Source organism: Carlito syrichta, unplaced genomic scaffold (assembly GCF_000164805.1).
Source record: "Carlito syrichta isolate Samal-C Ts95f unplaced genomic scaffold, Tarsius_syrichta-2.0.1 Scaffold59675, whole genome shotgun sequence".
Classification (NCBI taxonomy): Eukaryota; Metazoa; Chordata; class Mammalia; order Primates; family Tarsiidae; genus Carlito; species Carlito syrichta.
Window position 1 is genome coordinate 34,175 of NW_007003771.1, and position 26,274 is coordinate 60,448.

General features: G+C 49.8%; 1 protein-coding gene across 2 annotated transcripts in view; it reads right to left on the reverse strand.

Annotated features, from left to right (window-relative positions):
* The window catches only part of MPPED1 (metallophosphoesterase domain containing 1), an 80,372-nt gene that overhangs the window by 17,880 nt on the left and 36,218 nt on the right, over positions 1-26,274 (reverse strand). For both annotated transcript variants that reach the window (XM_008050252.2, XM_021708390.1), the window contains exon 4: positions 9,298-9,523. In XM_008050252.2, coding sequence (XP_008048443.1) covers positions 9,298-9,523 — 226 coding nt within the window. The remainder of the gene's footprint in view (positions 1-9,297; positions 9,524-26,274) is intronic.

Genomic DNA, 26,274 nt, shown 5'->3' on the forward strand with positions numbered 1-26,274 from the left:
CTCAGCAGGTAAGTGTGGAGAGTTGGAATTGTGACCCACCCCCTACAAGCCGAACCCCCAGCGGGCTTCTGGGAAGGAGGTGCTCACTGGCCAGAGGGAGGCAGGATCCTACACCAAAGAAAGCGAGGTCTCAGATCTGTACCAAAGGCTGTCCTCAAGCTGGCGGATCTGTGAGGTCCAGGAAGCCCTGAACCAAAGAACTCACAGACAAGGGTCCCTGCTGGGTGCACCCACAGACTGAAGCAGACACAATCCTCTCTGAGGGGCACCCCACAACTTGGCTACATCCCCCCAAACCAGCTGCCAGGACTCCCCAGATAGAATCTCGTCAAACATATGCATGCTGTCCAAAATTACAAGTGAAACACCTCAGAGAGAATTATTGGAGACTAAAAAAATAATTGTTTTTTCAAAAGATTAAAAATGTTTCTTTTCAGAAAAAGAACAGAGAGGATTCTGGGTCAGGTGCTTGGCACTGAGTGTCCATTCCACACACAGAGCCAAGAGGAAGGACCAGGGGTCTGGGACATTGCAGAGGAGCCAGCAGTCCAAACTGGCCTTATGGGGGCTTCCTGGAGAGTTGGACTGTGACACGAGGGCAGGATCCTGGGCTACCTTGAATGCTGGGGGGAGCATGGCCACGGGGCAGGAGTTGAGATGGACAAAGCTGGACACATGTGGCTGCAACCAGCAACAGCCAGGGCAGTCAGGATGTCTCCAGGCCAGCACAAATCCTGCCATCCTGGACTCACACACAGGACCTAAAGTGAGAGACATGCGGGCAGGGAGGAAGCCAGGGCTTCATGACAACGCCCTGTACTCCCTTCTCTCTGGAAGATTTTTCTAAAGTTAAAAAAGAAGCATTTTAACAGCTCGTTGTGCACAGTCCCAGGCGGGGCCGACCCCCATCTAGGCCCAGCTTGGCTTCTCGATTCTTGTGAGACCTTTCATGAGTCACCTTCCTTCCTGAGTCTTAGGCCCCTCAGCTATAAAATGGGGACAAGAGTCAAGGCCTCCCTGACTGTTCTAAGGTTTGAGCAGCTAAAGGACAGGGTCCCAGGACAGTTACTATTACTACACTCACATCAGCAAGCAGACCCTGAGCTCCTTTGACACACAGATGTAAAGTTCCCAGGCTGCCCAGTTTCGGCCCCATCCACTAACAGGCCTACTAAGTGCGCAAAGGGAGGGGACGGACGTCAAAGGCTAACGCCTGACCCCACCTCCAGCCTGGTCCCAGGGGCCACCCAGCATTGCCCCAAGCCTCCCTGGAGCCACTCTGCCCGCAGCTGTGGGCCCTATATAAGCCCTTCATGGTCTCCACCCCCAACTCTGGGCAGGCATCAACCATGAACGGTGAGCAGCAGGCGTGTGAATGCCTACTCTATGCCAGGCAATGTACACACATGCCCTCCTTGAATCCTGAGACCAGCACTATGGGGGGACTATCCCTGCAGTCATGTCACAGAAAGCCAAGATGCTGACCCAAGGTTAACCCACCGCCTGCCGGGAGCCACACACCAACATGTTTACTCCCGAAAGGCTTTGGAAGGCCCTGGCTATTTGAAGAGGCCTGCCCCCTGACCTCCATCCCGCCCAGGCTCCTGGCTCCCACAGAGAGGTGCAGGGCATCCTGACACCCCTGCCTGGCCTTGAGGTCTGGCCCTGCCGGGAGGCGGCCAAACTTCCAAGTCAAGAATCAGGATTCGAGCCCAGATGCCCAGCAACGGGCCCGCCAGCCACTTCTCAAAGTTTAATGTCTCAGCAGGTTTAGATTCCTTCTTTCAAAATACCAGAAGTAATTAGACCAGATGGACTCGCTGCATGCCAATTTCACTCTCTCCCTCACTCCTTTTTTTTTTTTTTTTTTTAAATCAAGGCCGTTTTCAGTTAAATGAGAACAAAAAATGCATCCAAAACCCATAAATGAATACGGTATGTATACGGGATTTTTTTTTTAACACTTAGGATCTTGTACCAGCTGAGTTCTTCCTCTTCTTCTGCAGTTGGTTCCCGCCTCCTTCCTCTAAGCTGCTCTCAGCGAAGGCTCAATACAGAGTCTGCACCTGAGGGATCAGCGTCCTCGAGCCCTGGAAAGTCACAGTGCCCTGGGACGAGGCAGCGCAAACACGTGGCCACCGTGAGACTCTCGACCCTTCCTTGCCCGACCAGACTGGGGGATGGAGCCCCTGCTGGGGAGGGCAGGGCACAGACGCAAAGAGGTGTCTGGCTTTCAGTCTGAGGGCGATGGGGATGGCATCATGGGGGCAAGCAGGAGGGGACACAGTCAGGCCTTGTTTCGGAGACAGCCATACGGGGGAGGGGGAGGAAGACGCAATGGGCAAGGAGTTGGTGGAAGGCGTGGGAGGAGGCCTCAGAAAGATTCAGACACAGGAAAAATAGGCCAGGCCTGGATTTTAACTAAGTCCCCTTGACCTGCCATCTACTCATCTGTTCATTCATTCATTCATTTATTCACTCAACAAATATTTAGTATGATAAGTCAGACTCTGTACTAGGCACTGGGGTTAAGTCCATGGGAAAGGGAGGTTCAGGTCCCTGCCCTCGTGAAGGTGCAAACGTTCTGGCAGGAAAGGCAGATGTTAAAGAATTCGGATGCTAGAATAATGAAGATCGTGTGGTCCTGCACTGAACGGCCCAAGGGAGCAGGAGAGAGAGGCCAGATGCAGACTCTGTATACAGGATAAGGGTAGCAGGGGTGAAGAGGACAGGCTTTCTAGATATAGTGCCAGGTCAGTTGGGTTTGTACACAGAAAACCTCAAAACGTGATCCCTACCTCACACTATCAACACAAGCATTCCTGGGGGAGCCAATACCCAAACATAAAAGACACAAAAACAAAAGTTCTGGAAGACAAAAAGAAGCAAATCTTCATGATTTCTGAGGAGGGAAAATTGCTTCAATAGGCCACAAGAAACACTTACGTGAAGAAAAACACTAAGACTTTTATCTACACCAAAATTTGAAACTTCTGTTCATCTGAAGGCTCTGCTAAGAGAGAGGAAAGTCGGGTCACCAAGGAGGAAGAGCTGCTTGTAACATAACAACCGAGAAAGGATCAGAACACATAAGGGCTCTTATGAACCTTTAAGAAAAAGGCAGAAAACCCAACTACATATTTAAATGGGCAAAAGACTTGAGCACTTCCTGAAAGAAGAAATCTAAGTGGCCAATAAGCATGTGAACAGATTCTGATCTCACAGAGACACGCCTATCAGCATGGATAAAAGGTAGAAGTCCTACAATACCAAATATTGGCAAGGATGTAAGGTAAGATACTGCCAGCAGGAGAAATAAATTGGCACAATCAATTTGAAAAACAGGTCAGTGGTTCTACTTAAGTTGAAGAACTGCATAATCTATAACCTAGCCACTCCATTCCCAGGAGTGTGTGTGTGTATGTGTGTGCACATGTGTATGTGCATACAGGAGTACATATCTCTGTGCACTAAGAGACACACATACAAGAATGTTGTTCACAGCAATATTATTTATAATAGTCCCAAAGCAATGGATCAGTTTGGGGTAAAACAGATACAGAAATTATAACATATTCATACAGTGCAATTCCACACAGCACTGAGAAGAGAACCAATTACTACTGCACATGACGATAATGCCAGAACTTGAAAATATCATACTTAGTGTAAGAAGCAGATGCGATACAACCCGCACTGTGTGTGTCCATTTTTATAACGTTCAAAAACTCTTCATGAAAAGTACAGGGGGCATATTGAAAAATCTCTGTACCTTTCATTCAATTTTGCTGTGAACCTAAACCTTCTCTAAAAAACAAAGACTAATCTGAAAAAAAAAATTAAATGAAAGAAAAAGTCAGCAGAACCAAACTGTCTCAGGATGAAGGTTACCAGATGAGATGCAGCAGCCCCATTGAATTTGAACTTCAGATAAACAATGAATGATTTTTAGTGTAAGTATGTCCCAAATATTGCATGGAACATACTCATATGAAAACACGATTCTCTCTCTGCCTCTAGTCAACTCTGGAAGCACGGGGTTGAAAATGTTGCCCGGTCACAGGAAGCCGCTGAAGGATTGAATGAGGGAACACAAATGAGACAGGGCATGGGGCTCAGGCAAAAAGCTTGGTGAGCACCGGATGTCAACAGTTATGGGCCCCTGTCCCCCAATCCCACCCTGAGCTCCTGGGTCGCAGGGTCAGACTTGATCCATTTCAGGGTCTCCCGAGCCTTGCACAGAGCCAGGCGTGTGACAGGCCATCATGGGCCTCAGCGCATGTGCCCTAGCATAGAAGTTAGAACCATTGAAATCTGACCCATTAGGCTCCTAAGCAGAGCATCACTTGGTAATGAGAACAAAAAATGCATCCAAAACCCATAAACACTCAGAAGAAAAGCCAGCTGCTGTGACCATCGGTTTGCTTTGTGTTTCTCCTTTCTAGCTTGCTTTGGAGAATCCTCAACATCAAGGCCAGTCTCTCAAGTCTAGCAGTGTAAGGACCTCCCCAGGAACGTGCCTGTGCCTCCCGCTGCTTACAGGGCGGGGATCATCAGCCGCGGGCAGAGGAAATGTGGCTCTGTAAAGGGGGAAGGGACTGGGAAGACACTGGGCCCACCCACGGCAGACCTCTGCTTCCACGCCCCTCATGACAGGCAGCTCACTCTTTGGCAAGGCCACATCACTCTCTTCTGGGATCCTGGCCCATGGGAGAGTCTTCCCCACACTGGTGAGACGGCCTCCTGTCACTTCCTTCTGTCCCCTGCTCCACTTTCTAGAGCCACACAGAACACATCTGCCCCCCAGCCCAGTCAGCCTTGCCCATACGCCCCAGCTGCTGTAGCAGTCAGGTCCCTTGTGACTGCGGGTTATTCCATCTCTGCCTACTGGTGTAACTATGCTTCTAAGGCTGGGAAGGGCGTCTCCGGTATTCCACGCATTAGCTAATATGTTCAGGGTCGGAGAAGAGAGCAAAGAAAGACCTCAAACCTCTGAATTTCATAATGATCACAACCCGTTTTGTCACCTGCACCCTCCTAAGGAGCCGCCATATGCCAGGCGACCAGTGCTGGGGGAGCCGGGTGCCCTGCCTGGGCCTCCACAGATGGTCAGGAGGGGACGCACAGCCCCCACACACCCCACCCCACGCCAGGCAGAATCGGCAGCCAGGCCAGGAGGGTCTTTAAGCACGAACATCTTTTTTAGGGGCTGGCTGATGCCACTTCCACTTGTGTGGCTTCTAGCATCACCTGGGGCCACCAGCAGCTGAGGGTCCCTCTCCACCAGAGGACCCTGGCAGAACAGCGCTCTGCCTCACTCCAGGTCACCCCATGCCATCTACCCACCTACTGGCCCGAAACTCCATGAAGGGAGAAGGCTGCTCTGCAGAGCCCTGGCTTCCAGCAGCGTGGTAGGGAGGCAGAGAGTGGGGTGACGGCTGAGGACCCAGAGACCCAGGTTCTGGTGGTGCTGGGCCACCCAGTCTCTGTTCTCTTCCAGGCCTCTGGAAGCCACACTCAGCTCTGCAGCCCCCAGAATGCCCCAGGCCCTCTCAGCCTCCTGTCCTTTGCACAGGCTGTTCCCTCTGCCAGCCACACCCTTCCCAGCCCCCTTCGCTGCTTGTATCTCTTCAGTCTCTGGCTCTCCCCACGGGAAGCCTTCCCTGGCCCCAGCTCCCGGCCTCTCCATCACAGCCACAGGAACTGGCTGTTGGCTGTCTCCCACGGGAACGTAAACCCCATGAAGGCAGCAGCTGTGTCTGTCCATTCACTTCACATCCCCAGGTCTCCCCAGCACTTAACACACATTTCAGCCCCTAGGCCTCAGTGTCCTCATAAGGCCGATAAGGCTACCCTAAGGATCAAGCCTGGCGCAAGAGGACATTGAGCAAAGGACACTGAATGGCCTCTGTCCCAGAGCTGGAAGAGTCAGGACCAGGAGCCTCGAGAACTGCTCACTGTGTGGCCCTGGACAAGCCACATGGTTGCTTGGACCTCCACTCGCCCTTCTGTAAAATGGGAGTAATTATAGGACTATCCCTGCCTTGGGGACTAGAATAGAGCAATCCTACTTCCGACCCAACGAGGAGCACCCCACTAATCATAACTACAGCCACCCTCAGGGGCATGCCCTGGGCCCAGGCCTCCATCTGGATGGGCCCACACAGATCTCACGACCTCCTACAAGGCAAGTAGTATCATTTCCTCACTATATGGAGGGGCCAGAGAGGCTAAGCTACTTGCCCAAAGTCACACAGCTAAAAAGAGATGCCACCCCAATGTGAACAGCCCACACTGTAGGGTACAGTGGCAGGGACCCAGCTTCCCAGCAGCAGGCCCCAGAGGGGTGGGTGGCAGCTAGAGCAGCTCAGGAATATTCCTGTGCCACCACGGAAGCAGATGCAAGCAATTAGCTCACACGAGTTAAAACCAAGTGAAACTTGAGCCAGGTCTCAAATGAGCCAGGTCTCACCTCCCACACCTGCTCCCAGCCCCAGACAGGATCTGAGAGAAACCAGGGGGCATTCCAGCTCACAGCCTGCATCATGGGATGGGGACGGGGGCCTTTAGTCCCTAGCATTAAGGGCTGTTCAATGACATCAGCCCCAAAAAGAGTCTGGCGCAGAGCCTGGCACGTAACAAAGGCTCAGACAGGTAGGTCCTCCCCTACCTCCTCTGTCTATGGAAATCCCATGACTCTTTTGGCTCCAATTTAAAAGCCCCTCCAACAGGGAGCCCTCTCAGATCTTACCAAGCCCTTCTCGGTGCAAGGTCACACAGCCCCTGAATTCATCTTCTGGGTTCAGGCCCCTTCTGTCCGTGGCCTCTCCCACTCCCGCAGCCTGGTGCTGGGACACAGGTTATATGTGTGTACCCAGCCAGTAAGGGGGTCAAGGAGAGAGTGCTCCTGTACTCAGGCCCCGGGGAACTAGGGACCCCAGAACTGCCCGTGCAAGAAGCCAAAAGCAGGAGCCACGGGTGGCTCACGCTCACGGCAGCTGGACAACACCAGGACCAACAGCCAGCCTCACCTAGGCCTCAGGCCTGCCGCCATGGCAGCACCAGGATGTAGCCTCCACTGACAGAAGGCCACAGGCCTGGGCCCACCCCTGGCCCTTAGTTCACCTGAGAGCCTAAGGAGCCAGTTGTCCAAGGGGTTCCTCAGAGCCCAGCTGCAGGGTGTGCAGAGCAGCTCTGGGAAGAAGTGGGCAATCCTGAGTGACACTGCCAGCCCTCAGCCCCATTGTTCTCCAGCTCTGTAACAAATAACAAGGCTGATGCCTCCGTCGTGACACTGGGAATGGAGGAAACTGAGGCACAGAGAGGTTAAGTGGCTCGGTTAACACAGCCGGTAAAGGGTGAGGCCAAGATTTGTGCCCAGATAGTTTGGTTCCAAAGTCATGCTTTTACCTTCTACAAAATGTAACTTGAAGGAAAAAGAGTTTGGGGACAGCAAGTTGAAAACCCCTGGGCAAACTGACTCAGTCCAGATGCCCAGGTACTGAGAGGCAGAGCCTGCCGACCTCTCCGTGCCTCTCCGTGCCTGCCGACCTCTCCGTGCCTCCCTGCCGACCTCTCCGTGCCTCCCTACTTCCCTACTTGACCTTCCACCACTCCCCTGCCACCATGCCAGCTCACCTCCAGGCTTTTGCTCACACTGGGTCTACCACTTAGAATGCCCTCTTGCTGACTTTGTGTCTTACAGACATCTTTTCCAGGTCTGTGCTCCAGTGGCCTGTCAGGCAGACTCGGCTACCACCTCTTCTCTCTTTGTCCTTGGTACTGAGCTCATCACAACCTAGAGTGCACCAAAGGTCCTCATCTGGGACCTTACTGGCTGCAAGGAGGGTCCATCAAGACCTTGTGCATCATGAGGACGAGGGAAATGACAGCAGCTACCTGCTGAGGCCCAGAGATGGGACAGCCCGGCACTTCCCTGCCTTCCTCTCTGCTCCATCATCACCATCAACACAGCATCATCATCATCCTCACCATCTCCATAAGGAGGCCTTGGAAAGACAGGACTAGGTTCTAAATCTGCCCACAATCTCCAGCCACCAGGTGGCCATCAAGTGGCATCAACCAGGGCAGCCTAGGACTTCCTAGATGACTTTTGTGGGCAGTAGCTTTCCCTGGAGTTCCTCCACCCAAACAGACCCCGCGAACCCCCAAATAGGCCCTCGTCCTCCCTGCCTGGATGGCTCCAGTTGATAGCACAGGCTCAGGCCATGTTGCCCCTTCCCTGCCTGTGAATGCCCTCTCTTCCCTCAAGGCTCAGGTCACAGCATCTCCTCAAGGGAGCCTTCTGGATCAAGACACACTTTCAAACGTATGTGGTCTCTCCCTTCCATATACGAAAACCACCTCACCCTGCCAGCACTTGGCACCCTGTGGCTATTGCCAGCTGGGCCTCTAAGAGCCAGTCATGCTGTCCACCTGTTGAATGGGGATAATAAGTAAGTCCTCACGGGGCTGAGTAAGGATAAGAGATAATGTCGATGGAGACTTTAGCCCAGGGCCCAGTTACTGTCATTGCTCAGAAGTGATTTCCCTGCCATCAATATCAACATCATCGCCATTTTCTTCACCATCACCATCATCACCATCACCATCACCAGGGCCCTTATGGGCATCCTGATCCCCCACCCAGAACAGCCATGACCCGGTCTCACCTTGATCCTCACCCAGCCAGGTAAGTTCAGAGTCAAGGCCTGACCTCTTTCTGTGTCCCCAGCAGAGAATGAGGACTTGACGTGTATTTGGATTTTTACACAGCTGCCATCCCCATACAGTGACTCAGGCTTGTGGCCATTCATGGCTGTTTCCTCGGTCAGGCTGATCAGTTATCACAACCCCCCGATTTATGTACCTTTTTGGGGTGAGGAGGAAGACAAGCATTAGGGAAAATTCCTAGCATTGTAGAATAATGACTAAAGGCAGGGGTTGTGTTTTAATCCCAGCTCTGCCCCTTCCTAGTTGTGTGACCTTCAGCAAGGTGCCTCAGTTTCCGCTCTTGTAAAGTAGAGACAGTAGGACCTGCCTGTATGTACAGTAGTATAGCACCATATATCACAGGGTACAGCTGATATTACTATTTTCCGGTGAGATATGGGGAAACAGAGTCCCAGAGAACAGCAGTGACCTGCCCAGAGCCACACAGAGGTTGAGGGGGATGAGATTTAGTCCTGAGCCGTGTGACTTAGTGCTTCCCGCTACTTTTCCCATCCCCAATCCCCTCTCCACACAGCCTTAGCTCCAGTCTTGACGGCAGTCAGGACCAGCATCCGGGCCACTCACCATGGGGAGCCATAGATCCTGAAGCCCCGCACGGTGACCTCCGAGTCCTGTAGGTAGATGCAGTTGGTCAGCAGTGACTGCACGTTCTCGTAGTTCTCCGGCTTCAGCTTGGACACGGAGGGGAAGTAGTAAAAATCCTGCTTGATGAGGTCGGCCATGAACTCCTGGTCAAAGGTCAGCTCGTGGTTGCCTGCGATCACAATCTTGTACTCATAGGGCAGGCTGCCTGCAGGGGCAGACACAGACAGACAAACACACAGCATGGGTCTGTTGGCCTTTCTGGAAGCCACAGCATGGCCAGGGCAGGGGCAGGTGGAAGCTGCCAGAGTCACCTAGCAGGGGTACCCCTGCTGCCAACCCCCCAACTGCTGTCCTCAACTCAGAGGAGACAGCAGCCCGATCACCACCTCCACAGCTCTGCTTGCCCAGGCCTCTACTGGCCATCGACCCCTGAGACCAGTGGGAGAAGGCTAGACAGGTTCCTCCCAGGCCTCTGAGCCACATGGTGCCTGGCCTCTTCCTTGGGACTCATCTACCTCCACTCCCGCTGTCTGAGCCAGTTTTCCACTGGAGGAAGCCCCTGTCCTGGACCCCCAGCCCTAGCTGTCACCAGCCTCACGGTCCCAGGCCCCTACCCCCCGGATCTCTTGACTCTTTGGCCCCACATTCCAAAAGTTCTTTGCAGAGCCCAGTTCCAACATCTGGGGATCCTACCCTCGGCGAAAATGGCAGCGCCCACTCCCACTGTCGTGGAAGTCAAAGTCAAAACAAAGTCTAAATGGAATCAAAACAAAAATGTCCATATACACCATTCACTGAACTAACAATAGTGTCATTCTAGCTTTGCTGCCTGCAAGATCCCGGGAGTTTCTTCCAAGGCACACTTCTCCTTTCCCTCCCTGGAGTCCAGCTTTGCAGATGCCTTGAGGAGGAGTATGTACTGCCTCCCAGGGGATCAGCTGTGGATGTGTTTCTGGACAACCTTCTAAAAGGGCCCCACCCACCAGGCTGGCCCTATGCAATCCTAAAACCGCCACAGCTTCTTGGCTTCAGTCAAGGCCACGCCCTACCACTCTCCCACTTCTACCCTCTCTGAGAACCAGCCTGACATCCGGCTGGGTCCTCTGGCCCCCACCCTCATTAGCCTCAGCTGCTGGGGTCCCATGAGCCATTTAAATGGAACATCTAAATGACTTGAACTCTGGTTTTTGAAGGAACCAGTGCAAGAGACACTACACTTTACTAATGTAGCTAATTCAACAAGAAAGTCACTTCTATAGTCCTGAATTGGTCAGCGTAAGTGACTAGAACCATTCCAAAGTGTTCCTGGAGTGTGTACATATGAGCCCCAGCTATGTGCCAGGCACTGGGTCGGGTTCTGGTATCATCCCATTAGGTGGATGTGAAAACTGAGACTCAGGAAGCTGGGGTATGACATGCTAGAGGACGAACGGCCACGAGCTGCCAGAGCTGGATTCTGAGCCACTCCCGTGTGGCCCGAGCACTTTCTCCAGAGCTCAGGGAGTGCCCTCTTCATGGCCAGGATGCAGAGTCCCATTCTGAGGAGAGCTGAAGCCACTCTTCTGGCCTCCCCTCCTAGAGGGAGTCCTCGGGGTAGACCTCCAAGCTCCAGGACAAGAACAGGGAAGAGATCTTGTTGATGGCCCCCTGAACCAAGGGAGAACCACACCTCGAGATGAATCCTCACCGTTCCCAGCGACCATGACCTTCACCTTGTCACACACAAGGCAAAGTGCCTGGCTTTGGAGCCAGCTCACCTGGTTTCAAATCCTGGCTCTGTCATCTCTCTCCTGGACAAGTCACTTAACCTCTCTGAACCTCAGTTTCCCTTCTGATCAAGATGGGTGTGACTGGTGACAGCCCCTTCCCAGGGGGTAAAGAACTTCCCATCCTCAGGGTCCCCTGAGCCCTTTCCCCAAGACTCCCCGCACTGCTCTTTCTCCCAGTGCTCCAGTCAACAGCACAGGCACCGCTGTCCATCCCTGGAGTAACGCAGCAGTTCAGGAACAGCAGGGCCTTTCCACCCTTGACCATGGTATGAGACGCTACGTCATCTGCTATGTGAGCATTCCGTGGAGAATCGAATTCCAGAACTGCCTCTGCTCCAAATTCTGAGGCTTGTCTCGTTGGAAACTGACACACACAGTATGGGATCAGACTTGGAAGATGCGTGATCAGACTCCGCCCCAGTCAGAGTGTTCTGGGAAGGAGCGCATTTCCCCAGCCCTCGTGTGAGCTCCAGGGAAAGGCAGGCTAGGCTTATGGCCATACATATCATAGAACCTGTCCTGTAACTACAACCATTATTATGCTCTAATTGCAATGAAACAGAAGGATCCAGAACCTGGTTATGTGCTTCTTCTCCACCCCCTGCCTCCCCAGGTGGGACCTGCACTGTGTGCCCAGCCATGTGCCCTACAGCCATGGCAAACAGCCAATTCCAGCCTGGCCACTCTGGGTGGGCCAGAGAGGTGGGGAGGGAAGCCCAGAGGCCAGACAGAAGTGTTCTGCAAAACTGGCAGAAAACCACAATCTACTCATCACTGACTCACCAGCCACCCCAGACTTCTTTTTCAGGTTTGAGAAAATGGTGTCCTCTCTTCTTTGGTATTTATCAACTCAGAAAGGCCATGGGGGCATGACAGACCGTGGACTCTTAGCTCTGGCAGCATGGGCTCCAGACTCACTCTACCACCAACCAGCTGTATGACTTAGCCTCTCTGTGCCTCAATTTCTTGACCTGTAAAATGATGCCAGGAACACCTACCTTGCAAGACTGCCTTGGTATTACAGAAGATAATAAATGGAAATCTATAAAACTTTTGATATTTAAAAAAAAAATCAAGCAGCTTCCCTGGGTCAGAGTTTGTAAACTAGAAACATGCAGGCCAGACCCGCCCACAGACATATTTTGTTTGGCACAGCTTTTTATAAAATTTGAATTTGTTGCCAACATTAAAAATTTGTGATTCCCAATAACACTTCATTACTTCTGTTTTCTAAATAAATAAATAAACAAAAATGAACACCCCATGATCCTAGCCCAGTCAGGATGCGCTGAGTATCTGTAGTCCCCTTAGACGGGATGAAAATATCCAGTTTGTCCCAGTCCCCACTTGCCCCTACCGTTCACACCTAGTCCACTTCACTCATTTAAAGGTACTACTGTCCACTCCTGGTAGACGTTTGGTTTTCCGGCCTTTGTCACAGTCCCTAGAGACACAAAGGAAATGAATCTGGCCCCTGGTCTGGGGAGGTGCTTCCACTCGGGTCACAGGGATGCTCCTAAGCCCCTTCTGCCTCCTCCATCCTCCTACTTTTCATCACAGCCCACCCCACAGGGCCTGGTCCAGAGGTGCTGAGTAGTCTGCTTGTTCCCCTTGCAGGAGAGCTCCAGGAGCACGGGAGTAGGCGTGTTTGGTTCACCCATCTCTATCCCCAACAGGCTCTAGCAGGAGTCCGGCAGCCACCAACAACACCACAGTGCAACCCGATGCACAGAAGCCCTCTCCAGTGGTGCTCAGGCTGTGGAGAAGAGAGAAGAGGGCTATGTGGGCCCCAGTAGCTGGGGAGGGCCACGGGGGACAGAACAAGAAAGACTGCCACTTCCAGGACCCCTGGGTGGAGAGTGGAGATCTTATCTCCCCCAGATAACCTTCTAAAGTACTTGATTTTATTTTCTCTGCTTTGCAGCTGAGGAAACTGAGGCTCGAAAGTACAGAAACCCGCCCAGGCCCCACAGCAGGGGAGGGGAGTGGTGGCCTTGGATGCTGGTCCAGCTGACCCTACCTACACCTCTGGGATGGCACCTCAGACTCCTCCAAGACCACCAGACCATAGAGTCAGTGTGGGCCCATCATTGAGCCCCTTCCCAAGCACACAGCCATGAGGAGGCGAAAAGAGTCCACTGGTTCAGTGGGAGGGGTAGCCAGCACCGACTGCCACCAAGCTCTGAGTCATCCACGTTTCTGCTTCATATCACCCATCCATCCTGCTCCCAGCACCGCCCAAGCTGGGAGGGGGGGCAGAGCCCACACTAATGTATTTATGTCATGTCTCTGACTAGGGGTGTTACTTAAGCAAATTAGCAAATTACTCCGGCAATACAGTTTCATTTATTTCTGCAGCTCTCGACTACCGGGGAGATAGTCGAGATTGGGGAATGCTCAGGAAGCTGTCAGTTCCCCCCTCTTCTTCCCACCTCAGCAAGGGAGGCTTCTTCCCTCTCAGGAAAGGGTAGACGGGTGCACAAGGTCCAGCTCCTGTACATAAGGCCAGGCAGCAGGGTGGAAGTCACACCTGCTGGGGAGACACCCTCAAACAATGTCTGGTCTCTCCAACAAGGGGAGCGCCCCATGGCTTGGAGGCAGGGGACGTCCACTTATGAACACAGAAACCATCCAGCACCATGACCCTCTGAGCTGAAGGTCTAGCCACAAGTATGCCAGTCTCATTGTTCACCTGGACTTGGCAACTCACCAGCTGCATATAACCTTCACAGACTCTTAGGTTTTACTAGCCACATGTCACATCTGGGAAAACCAAGGCTCAGGGAGGCTGCCTAAGATGACACAAATCAATAACAGAATGATTGATGACTCCAGGGGGCAAAGGACATTTGACAGACTCTGTGGCAGTGTCCTGAGGCACACTCGGAACCATCGTGCTACTCTGCCTCTCAGTGGATGGATGGATGGATGAATGGTTGGTTTATGGATGGATGGATATATAGATGAACACACGGATGGATGAATGGACAGAAATATAGGTGCATACATGGATGAATGGATGGATGGTTTAGAGGTGGATAGATGTATAGATCTGCACATGGATGGATGGAGAGATGGATGAATGGACTGATTAATGGATGGTTTACAGATGGATGGAAATATAGATGCATACATGGATGGATGGATGAATAGTTTATAGCAGGGGTCCCCAATCCCCAGTCCGTGGACCAGTACTGTTCCATGGCCTGTTAGGAACCAGGCCACACAGCAGGAGGTGAGCAGCAGGTGAGCAGAGCTCGCCTTCTGCCAGGTCAGTGGCAGCATTAGATTCTCATAAAAGTGTGAGCCCTATTTTGAACTGCACATGAAAACGATCTAGGTTGCACATTCCTTATGAGAATCTAATGCCTGATGATCCCCCTTCCCTGTCCGTGGAAAAACTCTCTTCCATAAAATTGGACCCTGATGCCAAAAAGGTTGGGGACCACTGGTTTATAGCATGGATGGAAATACAGATGCATACGTGAATGAGTGGATGGATGGTTTCTAGATGGATGGATATAAAGATGCACACTTGCATGGAAAGATTATAGATAGATAGAAACATAGATGAACACATGGATGGATGCATGCATTTGTCAACCTACCCATCCTTAGATAGATCTGACTGTCTTCTTTATACCAACTGACACCTATGTCCCTCCTTTTCCTCCTAACTTTTTCTCTAACTGCACATGGATGGATAGATGAAGAGATGGGTTATAGATGGATGGAAATATAGTTGCATACATGAATAGATGGTTTGTAGATGGATGGGTACATAGATGCATGGATGGATGGATGGTTGGTTTATAGATGGATACATAGATGCATATATATATATATATATACACACACATGGGTGGGTGGGTGGATGGATGGATGGATGGATGAATGGTTTATGGGTGGATGGATACATGGATGGATACATGAATGGATGTATTAAATAGATGATTTATAGATGAATGAATATATACATGCATGGATGGATAGATGGATGATAGATGGAAACATAGATGCATACATGGATGAACGGAGAGACTGACAAGTGGATAGATGGATGCATTTATCAACCTACCCATCCTTAGACAGGTATTGACCGTCTCTTTTATACCAACTGACACCTATGTCCCTCCTTTTCCTACAAAATTTTCCTCTAACTGTCCCTGGCAGGGCATGTTTGACAGACCCACCCTCCTCACCCACAGTCCTGACTGTCCACCTCTGAATCTTCTCCAATTAGACCTGTTCCCTTGCAGGTGGGGATGAGGTAGACAGAACTAAAGCTCTGGCATGGCTTGACCATCACAGAGTGGGAAAGAGAAGTCACCTCCTCTGTTCCAGGGCTGCTGACTCTATTGTTACAGCCTAAGGCTGCATTATTCTTCCAGGGGTCACATCCCTCTGCAGTTCTTAGCAACCTGAATGTGGATAAAATGCCCAGCTGTCAATCATTAGAGGCCTTCTTGCTTAGCTTCAGCACTACCCTCTATCTGGGCAGTGAATGAGGGAAGTGTTTTGAGGACCTCAACCAATGAACTGATTTGCAGAGTCTTCTTGCAGGGGGAAAATGAGATGAATTCAAACTCTTCTGCCCAATGCCCGTGCACAGAGAAAAGTGATGTTCTCCTTGCCCTTCCCTGCTGTCCCCCCCCTGCATCAGAGAAGAGGGCTGACTTATAGAGGAGCTTCTTCAGTGCCCTGATGAGAGTAGCTGCCCTGACAGGGTGCCAGGAGCACCTGAACCCCAGGAGAGTAGGTATTCTCCAGGCAGGTGTGAAGAAATTAGGCGGCGTCAACTCTGGAGACCAGAACATAGCCATCACCTGGTGGACCAAGGATGGACACGACACAGGGAAGCTGGGAGAAAGATGGCCTGTCTGAAGAGCACCCAGGCGGGGCACAGTGGGCGGCTGCACAGGTGTCTGGGGGGCTGTGCTAGCCTTGGTAAGGCTCAGCGAGAAGAAAGGTAGTCCAAATGCCTTTTCTTACCCCCCTACCCTCATCAACCCATCAGAGCTAAGACCCCACTCAGCCTGTCCCCCATGCCCATCATGCTAGAAGCTCACTTTCCTCCCTGAAGCCGGGTCCCACCATAAAGCCCCCCAACCCAGGGGTCAGCTCTACACAAGCCCTGATGGAGCACAAGCTGTGTTCCAGACCCCGATGAGGGTCCAGTGAGGACACACAACAATGAGCAAGACACAGTCAAGAGGCCCACAGAGCTTCCAATCCATGCCACTCATTGAATAAAGGAGGAAACGGAAGCTCAGAAAGGGCAAGGGATTTGCCCAAGGTCACATAGAGCAACAGTAAAGACCTGACACTCAAACCCTGGCCTCCTGCCTCAGGGATGCCTGAACAGTGACAAGGCCCTGGTCACTGGAATGGATAGTCTGGGGGACTAGAAAGATATGAGGACATTTGGGAGGAGTGGAGTAGGGACTTGGGGCACAGGTCGGATCCTGCAACTGGAAATGTGCCAGGTGGGCTTTGCAGGGTGGGCCACAACACTGGTCCTCCGACCAAGGACCAGGTCCTTAATGTCAAATCCAGCCCCACCTCCCTTTGCTTTTCAGAACCAGTGGTCAATGTTAAGCATTTGTATTCTGCACGATCATGATCAGACCACCTTCCGGAAATACTTCCTTCCTTATCAACCAGATCATTTGAGATCCTGACATTTGCTAGGCAAGGATTTCTTGGTGGCAAAGAGACCTTTAACGATTCATAAGCAGAGCACTGGAGGACAGCCCTTTGTTTTAACTTTTCATCTGCCACACATGTATATCCAAGAGATGTGTGTCCACACGCAGATTCCATATGGCAGCAAGTGTGGCTGGTGCACGGGGCACAAAGGGGGACGTGCATGGAAATCTCTGCTACTTGTGCTTCCGAGATTAATCTCCCTCCAAAAGGTTACAATTCTTTATCGCTAACACTTACCCATCCCATTTAACAGAAAGCGCTGCCTCCAAACTGCATAATCTGTTAAATTCAACAAGATATGTGCAAGCTTCCCCACCACCGATGCCATTCCCGGAGTGGCGTATTGAGCCCGGCGGAGTTTTAGTGTTCTCTAAATGCAGTGACAATCAGGAAAATGCCCACTTATGGCTTCTTCCGCCCATTCCCATCTCGCAGAACACAGCAGAGGGGGATGGAATAAAGAGACGGCATAACGATCTCTGATTGCATTTTTAGTACGTCTTTGACAGTTCTGTGTTTAAACACTTGCCGATGTCTGGAAGAAGCACATGAGCAGGCTCCTTGGTATGGCGCATGGTCTAGAATAACACCGCCATGAAGCGAGCTCCACGTGTCAGCTTGCGAGCCACCGTGGGGTCTCAGTGCAGCTTGGGCGCATTTTGCCAGTGATGGCATCACCTGACCAAGCACACACGGAGGATCAGGGCTGGCGATTCAGAGAACAGGAATTCTGTGTGTGACCTGAACGGGCGGCAGAGCTCTGGCACCGGGTGCCTGCGCCAACAGACTGGGCTGAGTTACAGGAACATAATGCAGGGGCCATGTCTGCAAAAGTCAGGTTCTGTTGCCCTGTGCTGAGCATTTCCCTGTGCCCAGCACTGTGACCAGCAACACACATTCGAAGCTTCTGGACACCCCACTCCCCAGCAGGCAAGGGACGTTCACCCTGGTGCACAGATGAGAGGCAGTGTAGCACAGTGGGTAGGCGTGTGGGCTATAGAGCTTGAATCCCATCTCTACCTCCCACTGGTTCTCGGTAAGAACCCTCACCTGCTTCAGCATCAGTGGCCCTGTCTGTAAAACAAGAATGTTTTGTTTTTGCTTTTGTTTTTGTTTTGGGTCGGAGTCTCACTCTGTTGCCCAGGCTGTAGTGCAGCGGCATGATCACAGTTCATGGCAGCCTCGGCTTCCTGGGCTCAGATGATCCTTCCACCTCAGTCTCCCAAATAGCTGGGACTACTGGCACATACCATCACACCTGTCTAAATTTTTTAATTTTTTTGTAGAGGCAAGGTCTTTTGCCCAGGCTGGTCTCAAACTCCTAGCCTCAAGCACTCCTCCTGGCTCGGCCTCCCAATGTGCTGGAATCACAGGCCTGAGCCACTGTCTCATGCAGGAATATTTAAGGTTCCTCATGGGGTCCTTGTAATGATCAAGTGAAGATACTGAACCCCAAGTTGAATTTATGCCGAGATTTGTTTAAGCAGGTTTGGTAAGACATGGACACACAGAAATGACTGTCATGACAGAGGTTTATACTCACAGTTCCCTAAAACCAGGAGCCTGGCCATGCCATACAGGGCCACACAGGGAAGCAGTGGGGTCAACCAGGAGATGGAGGGTGAGGGGAAAATGTGGGTGCGAGCCTTTGTGGTTTCCACAGGAAGGGGCAGGTGAGACAGGGTAAACCTGCCTAGGACAGGCGGCCCAGAGTGTGAGAGAGCTCCACATAGAGGGTGGCTAGGGTGCGGGCCGTGGAGTGGCTGGTTTGCGTGTGAAAAGTATGCTCAAAGGTGAGTGGTTTACTATCTCTGGGAACAGGTGAACCCTGGGAGGGTTAACCAGGCCTGAAATGTCACATCAGAATACAGAAAATAAAAGGCAAGGTTAATACAGCCTCGATCGGTGTCAGCCATTGCATCACCAGGCTACTCAGAAGGGTTAATGCGGTAACCTACTGCCCGGCCCAGAAAAGTGAGCTGGGGACAGAGATCTAGAAGGCGAGATCACCCACCCGGGGCCACACAGCAGCTTACCGGAGCCCAGGTCTGCCTGCTCAGAGCCAGGTGCAGACACCCCTGGACAGCTGACCCTCCCCTGAGTTGCAGGCCACTCAGCCTTGCCCAGCCCCCACAGGTCCCACATGGGAGGCTTCTGGATTCATAACTCAGCACTGGTGCCTGTATTTAAAAGGCAAATGTGATTTTTTCTTCTGTTCCACCCTAATAGCCAAAATGTTTAACTTTCAAACATTTGTTTTTCCTGGGAACTGTTTTAAACACAGGAACATTCAGGCCTAACCATCTTCAACAGCTTGTTTCCATTGCTACTAGAGCGCACAGATGACTTTAGGCTGAAAGGGGCAGCTGAGAGCTTCTGTGTTCCCCCCCCAAATTAAGGCTGGCTATCGCCAAAAGAACTTTGTGGGATCCTCCCCAGAAGTCACAGTCTGGCAGAACACACATACCCAAAGACACTCACAACAGGCACCAGGTGGCCCTCAGAAGCGGCCAGAGCTGGTCAGTGTGGAGGTGACAGGCACTCAGAACTAGAGGCCACAGCGCCCCCTGTTGGTTTTCTGACTGTAACTACCCCCCACCACTCCTGCACCTCTCTGGACTGCTTAAGAGCTCCTGATACCTGTTTATGAGGCTCCACAGCCCTGAAATTCCCCCTCCTGCCCTTCTTTCTGAGTCAACTCCAATTAAACTCACCCTTTGTCCATTGGCCCAAGTGCCGCTTCCTCTAAAGCACCTTCCATGAGCCCGTTCTCTTCACTCAACCCTAGCAGGGCATTGAGTACCCCCCAACCAACAGCCAGGGCCGCGTAGCTCATGACTCTGCCCAGGTTGTGCTGGCTGCTGGTTGGTTTGTCTACTTTCCCAGCAGTCTGGGAGCTCCATCAAAGCTGGCTCGTGGCTCTACTCTCAGTACAGGGCTTGGTGACAAGTAAGTGCTCAATACACATGTACCAAATCCACCCAGTATTCTTGTCCCTTGCAGATGGCAAGGACCAGAGAGGTCAAATGACTCACCAAGGGTTCCTAGGCAATCAGCTACAGGATGACCCCGGAGCACAAATAAATGGCCACAGGTGGTACCCATCATTATTAGGACGAGGCCAGTCTGTCGACATCAGCCTCCAAACCATCGTGGTCTTCACTCACTCAGCAGACATCAGCAGTCCACAGCACCTAGGCCCCCACCTAGGCCCCCATGGAGCTGGCACCGTGAGGCTATGGAAGAATCCTGGACTGGAAGTCAGCTCAGCTCTGCTAGTACCTCACTGTGCAGTTTGAAGCGAGGCCCTTCCCTCCTTGTGCCTCAGTTTCCCCCATCTGTTCCATGAGGAAACTGAATAAAAGTCCTGACCTCTGAGACCTTTTTCAGTTCTCTGAGACTCTCCAGGCAGGTGAGTGTGGCGCCAGGGTGGGGTAACCAAGGGGAGGTGTTAGTAGAGTCAGACAGTAGGACTGAAGGGACACTTAGAACAGGATGTTTTGAAGACCCGTGTTTGCCTCTGATTGTTGCTGACATCCTATGAAACTGACCATGAAGGAATGAAAGGCCTGGTGCTCCAAGGACAGATGCTGGGAAGTGGGAGAGAAGATGGGCAGTGAGGCCAAGGGATGAGCAACAGGAGCATAAGATAAAGACATAAATATAGTGACTGTGGAGACCCTACCCTCTCCCCACTTGATTCTTGAATCTGGAAGCCAGGCTTGGAAACTGAGGAACTGGGGGGGGGGGAACAAAAGGTCCAGGAGGAGAAACCTATAGGTATCAATGCTGGGGATTCCCCAGAGACACAGCCAAGTCCCCGTTATCACATACCCGACTCCCACCACAAACACACACCTCACCAACAGCTTTCAGATGTCCAGTTCAGACACACAGACAGGCAGTGTCATCAGACCTCTGAGAAAAACCCACACTGAAAGCAGAGTCCTTTGCCAAAACAAAGAGAGAAAGGAAATCAGAGGAGACAGGACTGAGGCAGAAATATTTTACTTCATAACGAACACCCTTGGTAAGATAAGAGAAGATACTGCACCCCCAAGAAATACTAGCAGGGTGCTCTTACAAAAGAAATAAAAACATAGCAGACTTTCTTAAAAATGTGGCTAAAGAGTAGGAAGATGAAGTTGAGGAAATCTCTCAGAGACTAAAATAAAAAGACAGTGAAGTGAGTATCAGGTGAGAAAAGATAAGAAAATCAGAGAAGCAAAATGACAGATTCAACATCTGAGTACTCCTAATTGCAGAAAGAGAAGTCAGAGAACACAGATGGAAGGAAATTGGAAATAATATGAGAAAACGCCCTAGAATTAAAGGACAAAATTTGGTCCATTAAGAGACTGCCTAAAAAAAAAGAAAATAAAAAAGACCCACACCTAAAAAACATTGTCCAGAAACAAAATAGGTCATATTTAAAGGATGATGAGTTCTAACAGCAGTAGAATTTTCAATAGCAACACGGGAAGCTAGAAAAAAGAATAAAGTAGAAAAATACCTTTCAAAGTCTGAGGAAAAATGATTTCTAACCTGGAATTTTACACCTACGCCAACTATGAGTAGTTAAGACTTAGGACAGAATAATTTTTCTGACATGCAAGTTTGCCCAGCAGGTAACTCTCATATACTCTTACTCAGAAAGCTACTAGAGGGTGTGTTCCAACAAAAGGAAGGAGCAAACCAAGGAAACAGGAAGCCACTGGATACCAGACCAGGGGCTTCAAGACAGGGGAGACAGCTGTGAAGGGAGACAGTGAAGGGAGACAGTGAAGGGAGATCTCAGGATGGTGACGGTGAACAGGCCTGGATCAGTTGGTCAGGTGGGAGCAGGGCCCAGAGGCTGCAGGAAGAATCTGTAAGGTAAATGAGCTGACAGTTAACCCAGCAGGTCTCACCACACTGCTGAGAGGCATTTAAGGCTCTGCAGGAAACAGAGGTATGAACAATGATGAGAATGCAGAAAAACAAGCAAACAAACAAGCAAAATAATTCACTAGGAAAAATAACAGGACATACAGTGAATACCCAACCAAAAACTGTGATAGAAATGTATTAAAAGACTAGGAGGAAAGATGTAGATGGGGGTAGGGAAACCAAATCTCTAAATTTTCATTTTTTTATTGTAGGAAATTTAAAAGTAATGTCTAAAATTGAAAAATCAAAAAATAGCAATCGTGTCTTTTTCCTTAGAGAAACAGTTACGTAGGAAAAGGAGGGGTTGAAGAGAGGACCAGTGTCCTTATCTTTATTGTAAGCCTTGTAGCACTCTGTGACTTATAGTGTACACATATTACCTGAATGCAAATAAAATGCCAATTGAATAAAAAGAAGGTACAGGGAGCCTGGTGCTCTTATCAACTTAACTCTGTCCAGGGGCAGCCTGACCTCACACTTGCTCTGCGCGTTGCTCAAAACCTGGAGCCAAAGCAAACTGGGTCACGGTGAAGATGGGTGGGAAGGCAGCACAGGCAGAAAACCAAAACGGACTTATTTCTCTGAGATTCTGAGGGTCTGAGTGTAGGGATTACTCTGGCACCAGGCTCAAACACAGGCAATCCAGCTAAGCAGCTCCTCACCTGGGCAGGTAAGGCAGTAGCTAATGATATCACAGCTGTCACCTACTGAGAGTCTGAGACAACCTCTCTCATGCCCTATTTCTCATTCTCACAACAGTCTCACCAACCAGGCAGTATGATTTGACAAATGAAGAAACTGGGTCCTGATGAAGTGAAACAACAACACAACCGGGAAGCTGAGAAGAGGGAATTTGAACCCAGGTCCCTCTGAAACTGAAGCCCATGAGTTCTCCTGCTCAGTCACAACCACCTAGACATTACGTATTTTTCATTTTTTTCACTAAACATTCCTCCAAAAAAAGAAAGAAAGAGTGTTGCCTCATATGAGAGTCTTTACAACGTCTCTCCTGTTATGAGGAACTCTTGATGACTTTATTTTAAACAACATAACACTGGACAAGATCTTGTGGCTGCTGTAAGCAAAAAGCAATACAGAGAAGCACTTTGAGGATGGAAGGATAAAGACCTTTGAGCACATGCTCTTCCACAACAACACTGGCCAAAATGATCAAAATCCACTTTATTTTTTAGAATTTTGGAAACTCGCCAAAGGCTTGCAGCAATCCAAGGAGCACATATGCAAGGAAAACAGCTGAGTTTCATGGCATTCTAACTTGCCCTATTTCCACCCTCCCCTCCCCAGGCCTGTAGTAACCTGGAAACCAGTAGCCTCAGGACCGCTGTAGCTGTGAAAACCAGCAGCTTAGGCGACAAAGTCACTTTGGGACTCCCCAGAAAGCCCCATTCCTAATGAACCGTCACTATTTGATATGTAAAGTCTACTGGCAGGACATGCCTTTATCTAGCATGACTTAGAGCTTGCCCAGTGAGGAAAGCCCTATCACCAGGGCATTTGCTGAAAACAATCAGCAGCAGTTGCTTAACTTCACGAAGTTCCAAGGAAGTGACACATGCTGGGGCAAATAAGACGTTAACCAAAAAACGTAAAATCTGGAGAAAGAGGTGTCCGCAGGGGATTTAGAGCTGTGTGCATGCCCAGGAAAGACCTGCAAAAGCCCAAGCTGCTCACCTCGGGTTGACCTGGAAGCTCTGCACATGCACGAAGGGAGGACTTTTGTAAAGTGCTAGAAAGTTGAGGACATGCCCCAGCACAATGACTGGGAGCCCCTTATCAAATCATGGGATGCTCATTGGTCCAAGGCATGTCAGGAAATCTCTGACCAGTCATTAGCTGACAACTACACTAAACAAGCAGAGACTTCAGTGACCACCTAAGACAGAAAATACAAATATTACACAGTCCAGGAATTCACCAAATAAACAGCAACAACAAACCTTGGTGGGACATCACCTGATTTTCACAGCTGGCAAATTATATTATTTAAAATATCCATTTTTTAAAATGATGCATACAATGGGATAGGAAAGGATGGCCCTTAGACAAAGAAAAGAGCAGTTGACACAAACTGCTCCTGAGGAAGCTTCCATATCGGACTTAACTAAACCATGCTTTTAAAAGTCAGTTATTAGACATATGTTCAAAGAACTAAAGGGAACAATATCTAAATAATTCAATAAAATTATGAGCATCTACAAAAATCCCACTACCAGCCAGGTGCTGTGGTGCACATCTGTAGTCCCAGCTACTCGAGAGGCAGAGGCAGGAAGACGGCTTGAGCCTGGAAGTTTGAGGCTGTCTGGGTAACATAGTGAATCCCTGATGATAGATAGACAGATAGATAGATAGATAGACAGATATTCAATTCCATAGCTTACATTATATTTAGCGGTGGCAAGCTAAAACTTTTTCTTCTAAGATCAGTAACAAGAGATAAGGATGTCTACTCCTACCATTTCTATTCAATATTGTACTTGAGGTTCTAGCCAGGGACGTTAAGCAAGAAAAAGAAATAAAAGCATCCAAAATGGGATGGAAAAAATAAAACTTGCCTCTATTCACAGACAACATGATCTTGCGGCCACAAATCAAGGAAGCTAAAGATTGCCAACAGCCACCACAGGCTCAGAGAGGCAGGAAAGGATCCCCCACCCCCCAGCCCCCACTGAAAACTCCAGAAAAAGCACATCCTTGCCGACGCCACAATATCACACTTTCGGGCCTCCAGAGCTGTGGGAGGACACACTTCTGTTGTTGTAAACCAACAAGTGTGTGGTCATTTGTTAAACAGCCTCAGAAAATTAATACGATAGTCAAAGTATTGAAAGCCAAAGACAGGAAACTCTTAAAATAGAGGAGAAAAAGGACATATTCTCTTCAAAGAATAAACAGTAAGACTAGTAGCTGATCCTTCAACACAGAGAGACACACCAAGCAGTTATGATGGAGAGTTTACGAATGGGTTTCCACAGCTTCACATGCAGTCGACTCAAAAATGCTGTTCTCCAACGACCACGGCATGAGCGGTTATGAAGAACCCTGGAGAGTAAGTTGGATAACAAAAAACAGCTCCAGTGACAGCAGTTTCACCTGTCATGGACTGAACTGTGTCCCCCAAAATTCATATATTGATGTCTTAATCCCCAATGCCACAGAATGTGGAGACAGGGCTTCTAAAGGTAATTAAAGTAAAATGAGGTCGTGTGAGCGGGTCCTAATACAATATGTCTGCTTTCCCTATAAGAAGAGCACATTAGGACACAGTCAGGCACAAAGGAAAGACACAGCAAGAAGACAATCATCTACAGGGCCAGGAGGGTGGCCTCAGAAGGAACCAACCCTGCTGACACACCTTGATCTCGAACTTCTGGCCTCCAGAACAGTGTGAGACAAGAAGTTTCTGTTGTTTGAGCCACCCAGCCTGTAGTACTTTGCTATGACAGCCCTGGCAAATGAATACTCTATCAGTTCAGAAGATGCGAGGACAGAAAAATATTTCTCAGGTAACATATTTTACAAATACTGTATATGCATGACTATAGAGGTAATTTAAACATTATGACTAGGCTTGATCATTCCATATATCTCTCCAAATATTTATATGTTCAAGTTCAGTTATATGCAGCATTTATCTGCACACTCACATTACCTAAAAGGGAACTCAGATCTTTCAAGGATCTTTAGGAAAAGGATGGAAGTAGTAACTCGAATAGATATTTGCATACCCATGTTCACCTCAGCATTATTCACAATGGCCAAAAGGTGGAAGCTCCTCAAGTGTCCACAGTGGAGGGGTGGATAAACAAAAGATGACACAGCAGAGGGGTGGATAAACAAAAGATGACACATCCACACAATGGAAGAGTATTCAGCCTTAAAAGGGAAGAACATTCGGATACACGCTACAACATGGATGACCTGGAGGATATTATGCTGAGTGAAACAGTCCATCACAAAAGAATACATGCTATAGGATCCCACTTATAGGAAGTCCCCAAAATAGTCAAATTCATAGAGACAGAAAGTAGAATCGTGGTTGCCGGGGCTGGGGGCAGGAGGGAATGGGAATTCATGCTTAATAGATAGAGTTTCCATTTAGGAAGATGAGAAACATTCTGGAGCTGGATGACGGTGATGGTAGTAAAACAATGTGGATGTACTTGATGCCGCTGAACTGCACACATTAAAAAGGATACAATGATCAGTGTTGAATATATTTTGCCACAACTTAAATTTAAAAATAATTAGAGGAGCCCAGATCCCAGACAACTAGAATTGTGAGCAGATGAGGTGCAAGTTCTGAGAGTCCTAGGAATGTAGTTTTTAAAAGCTTAGAATCCTGGAAGCCCACCATTCTAACTTTAGAAACAAATGATTCCAGAATTTTAGAGATCAGTGTGGTTTAGAGATGAAAGGAGACCAAGTGGTCACCTAGAGAGTCCTGGTCTACCTCAGCTCCCAACCCCACTAGCAAAATGTTCTCATCAAGGCCCGGCACAGTGGCTCATGCCTGTAATCTCAGCACTTT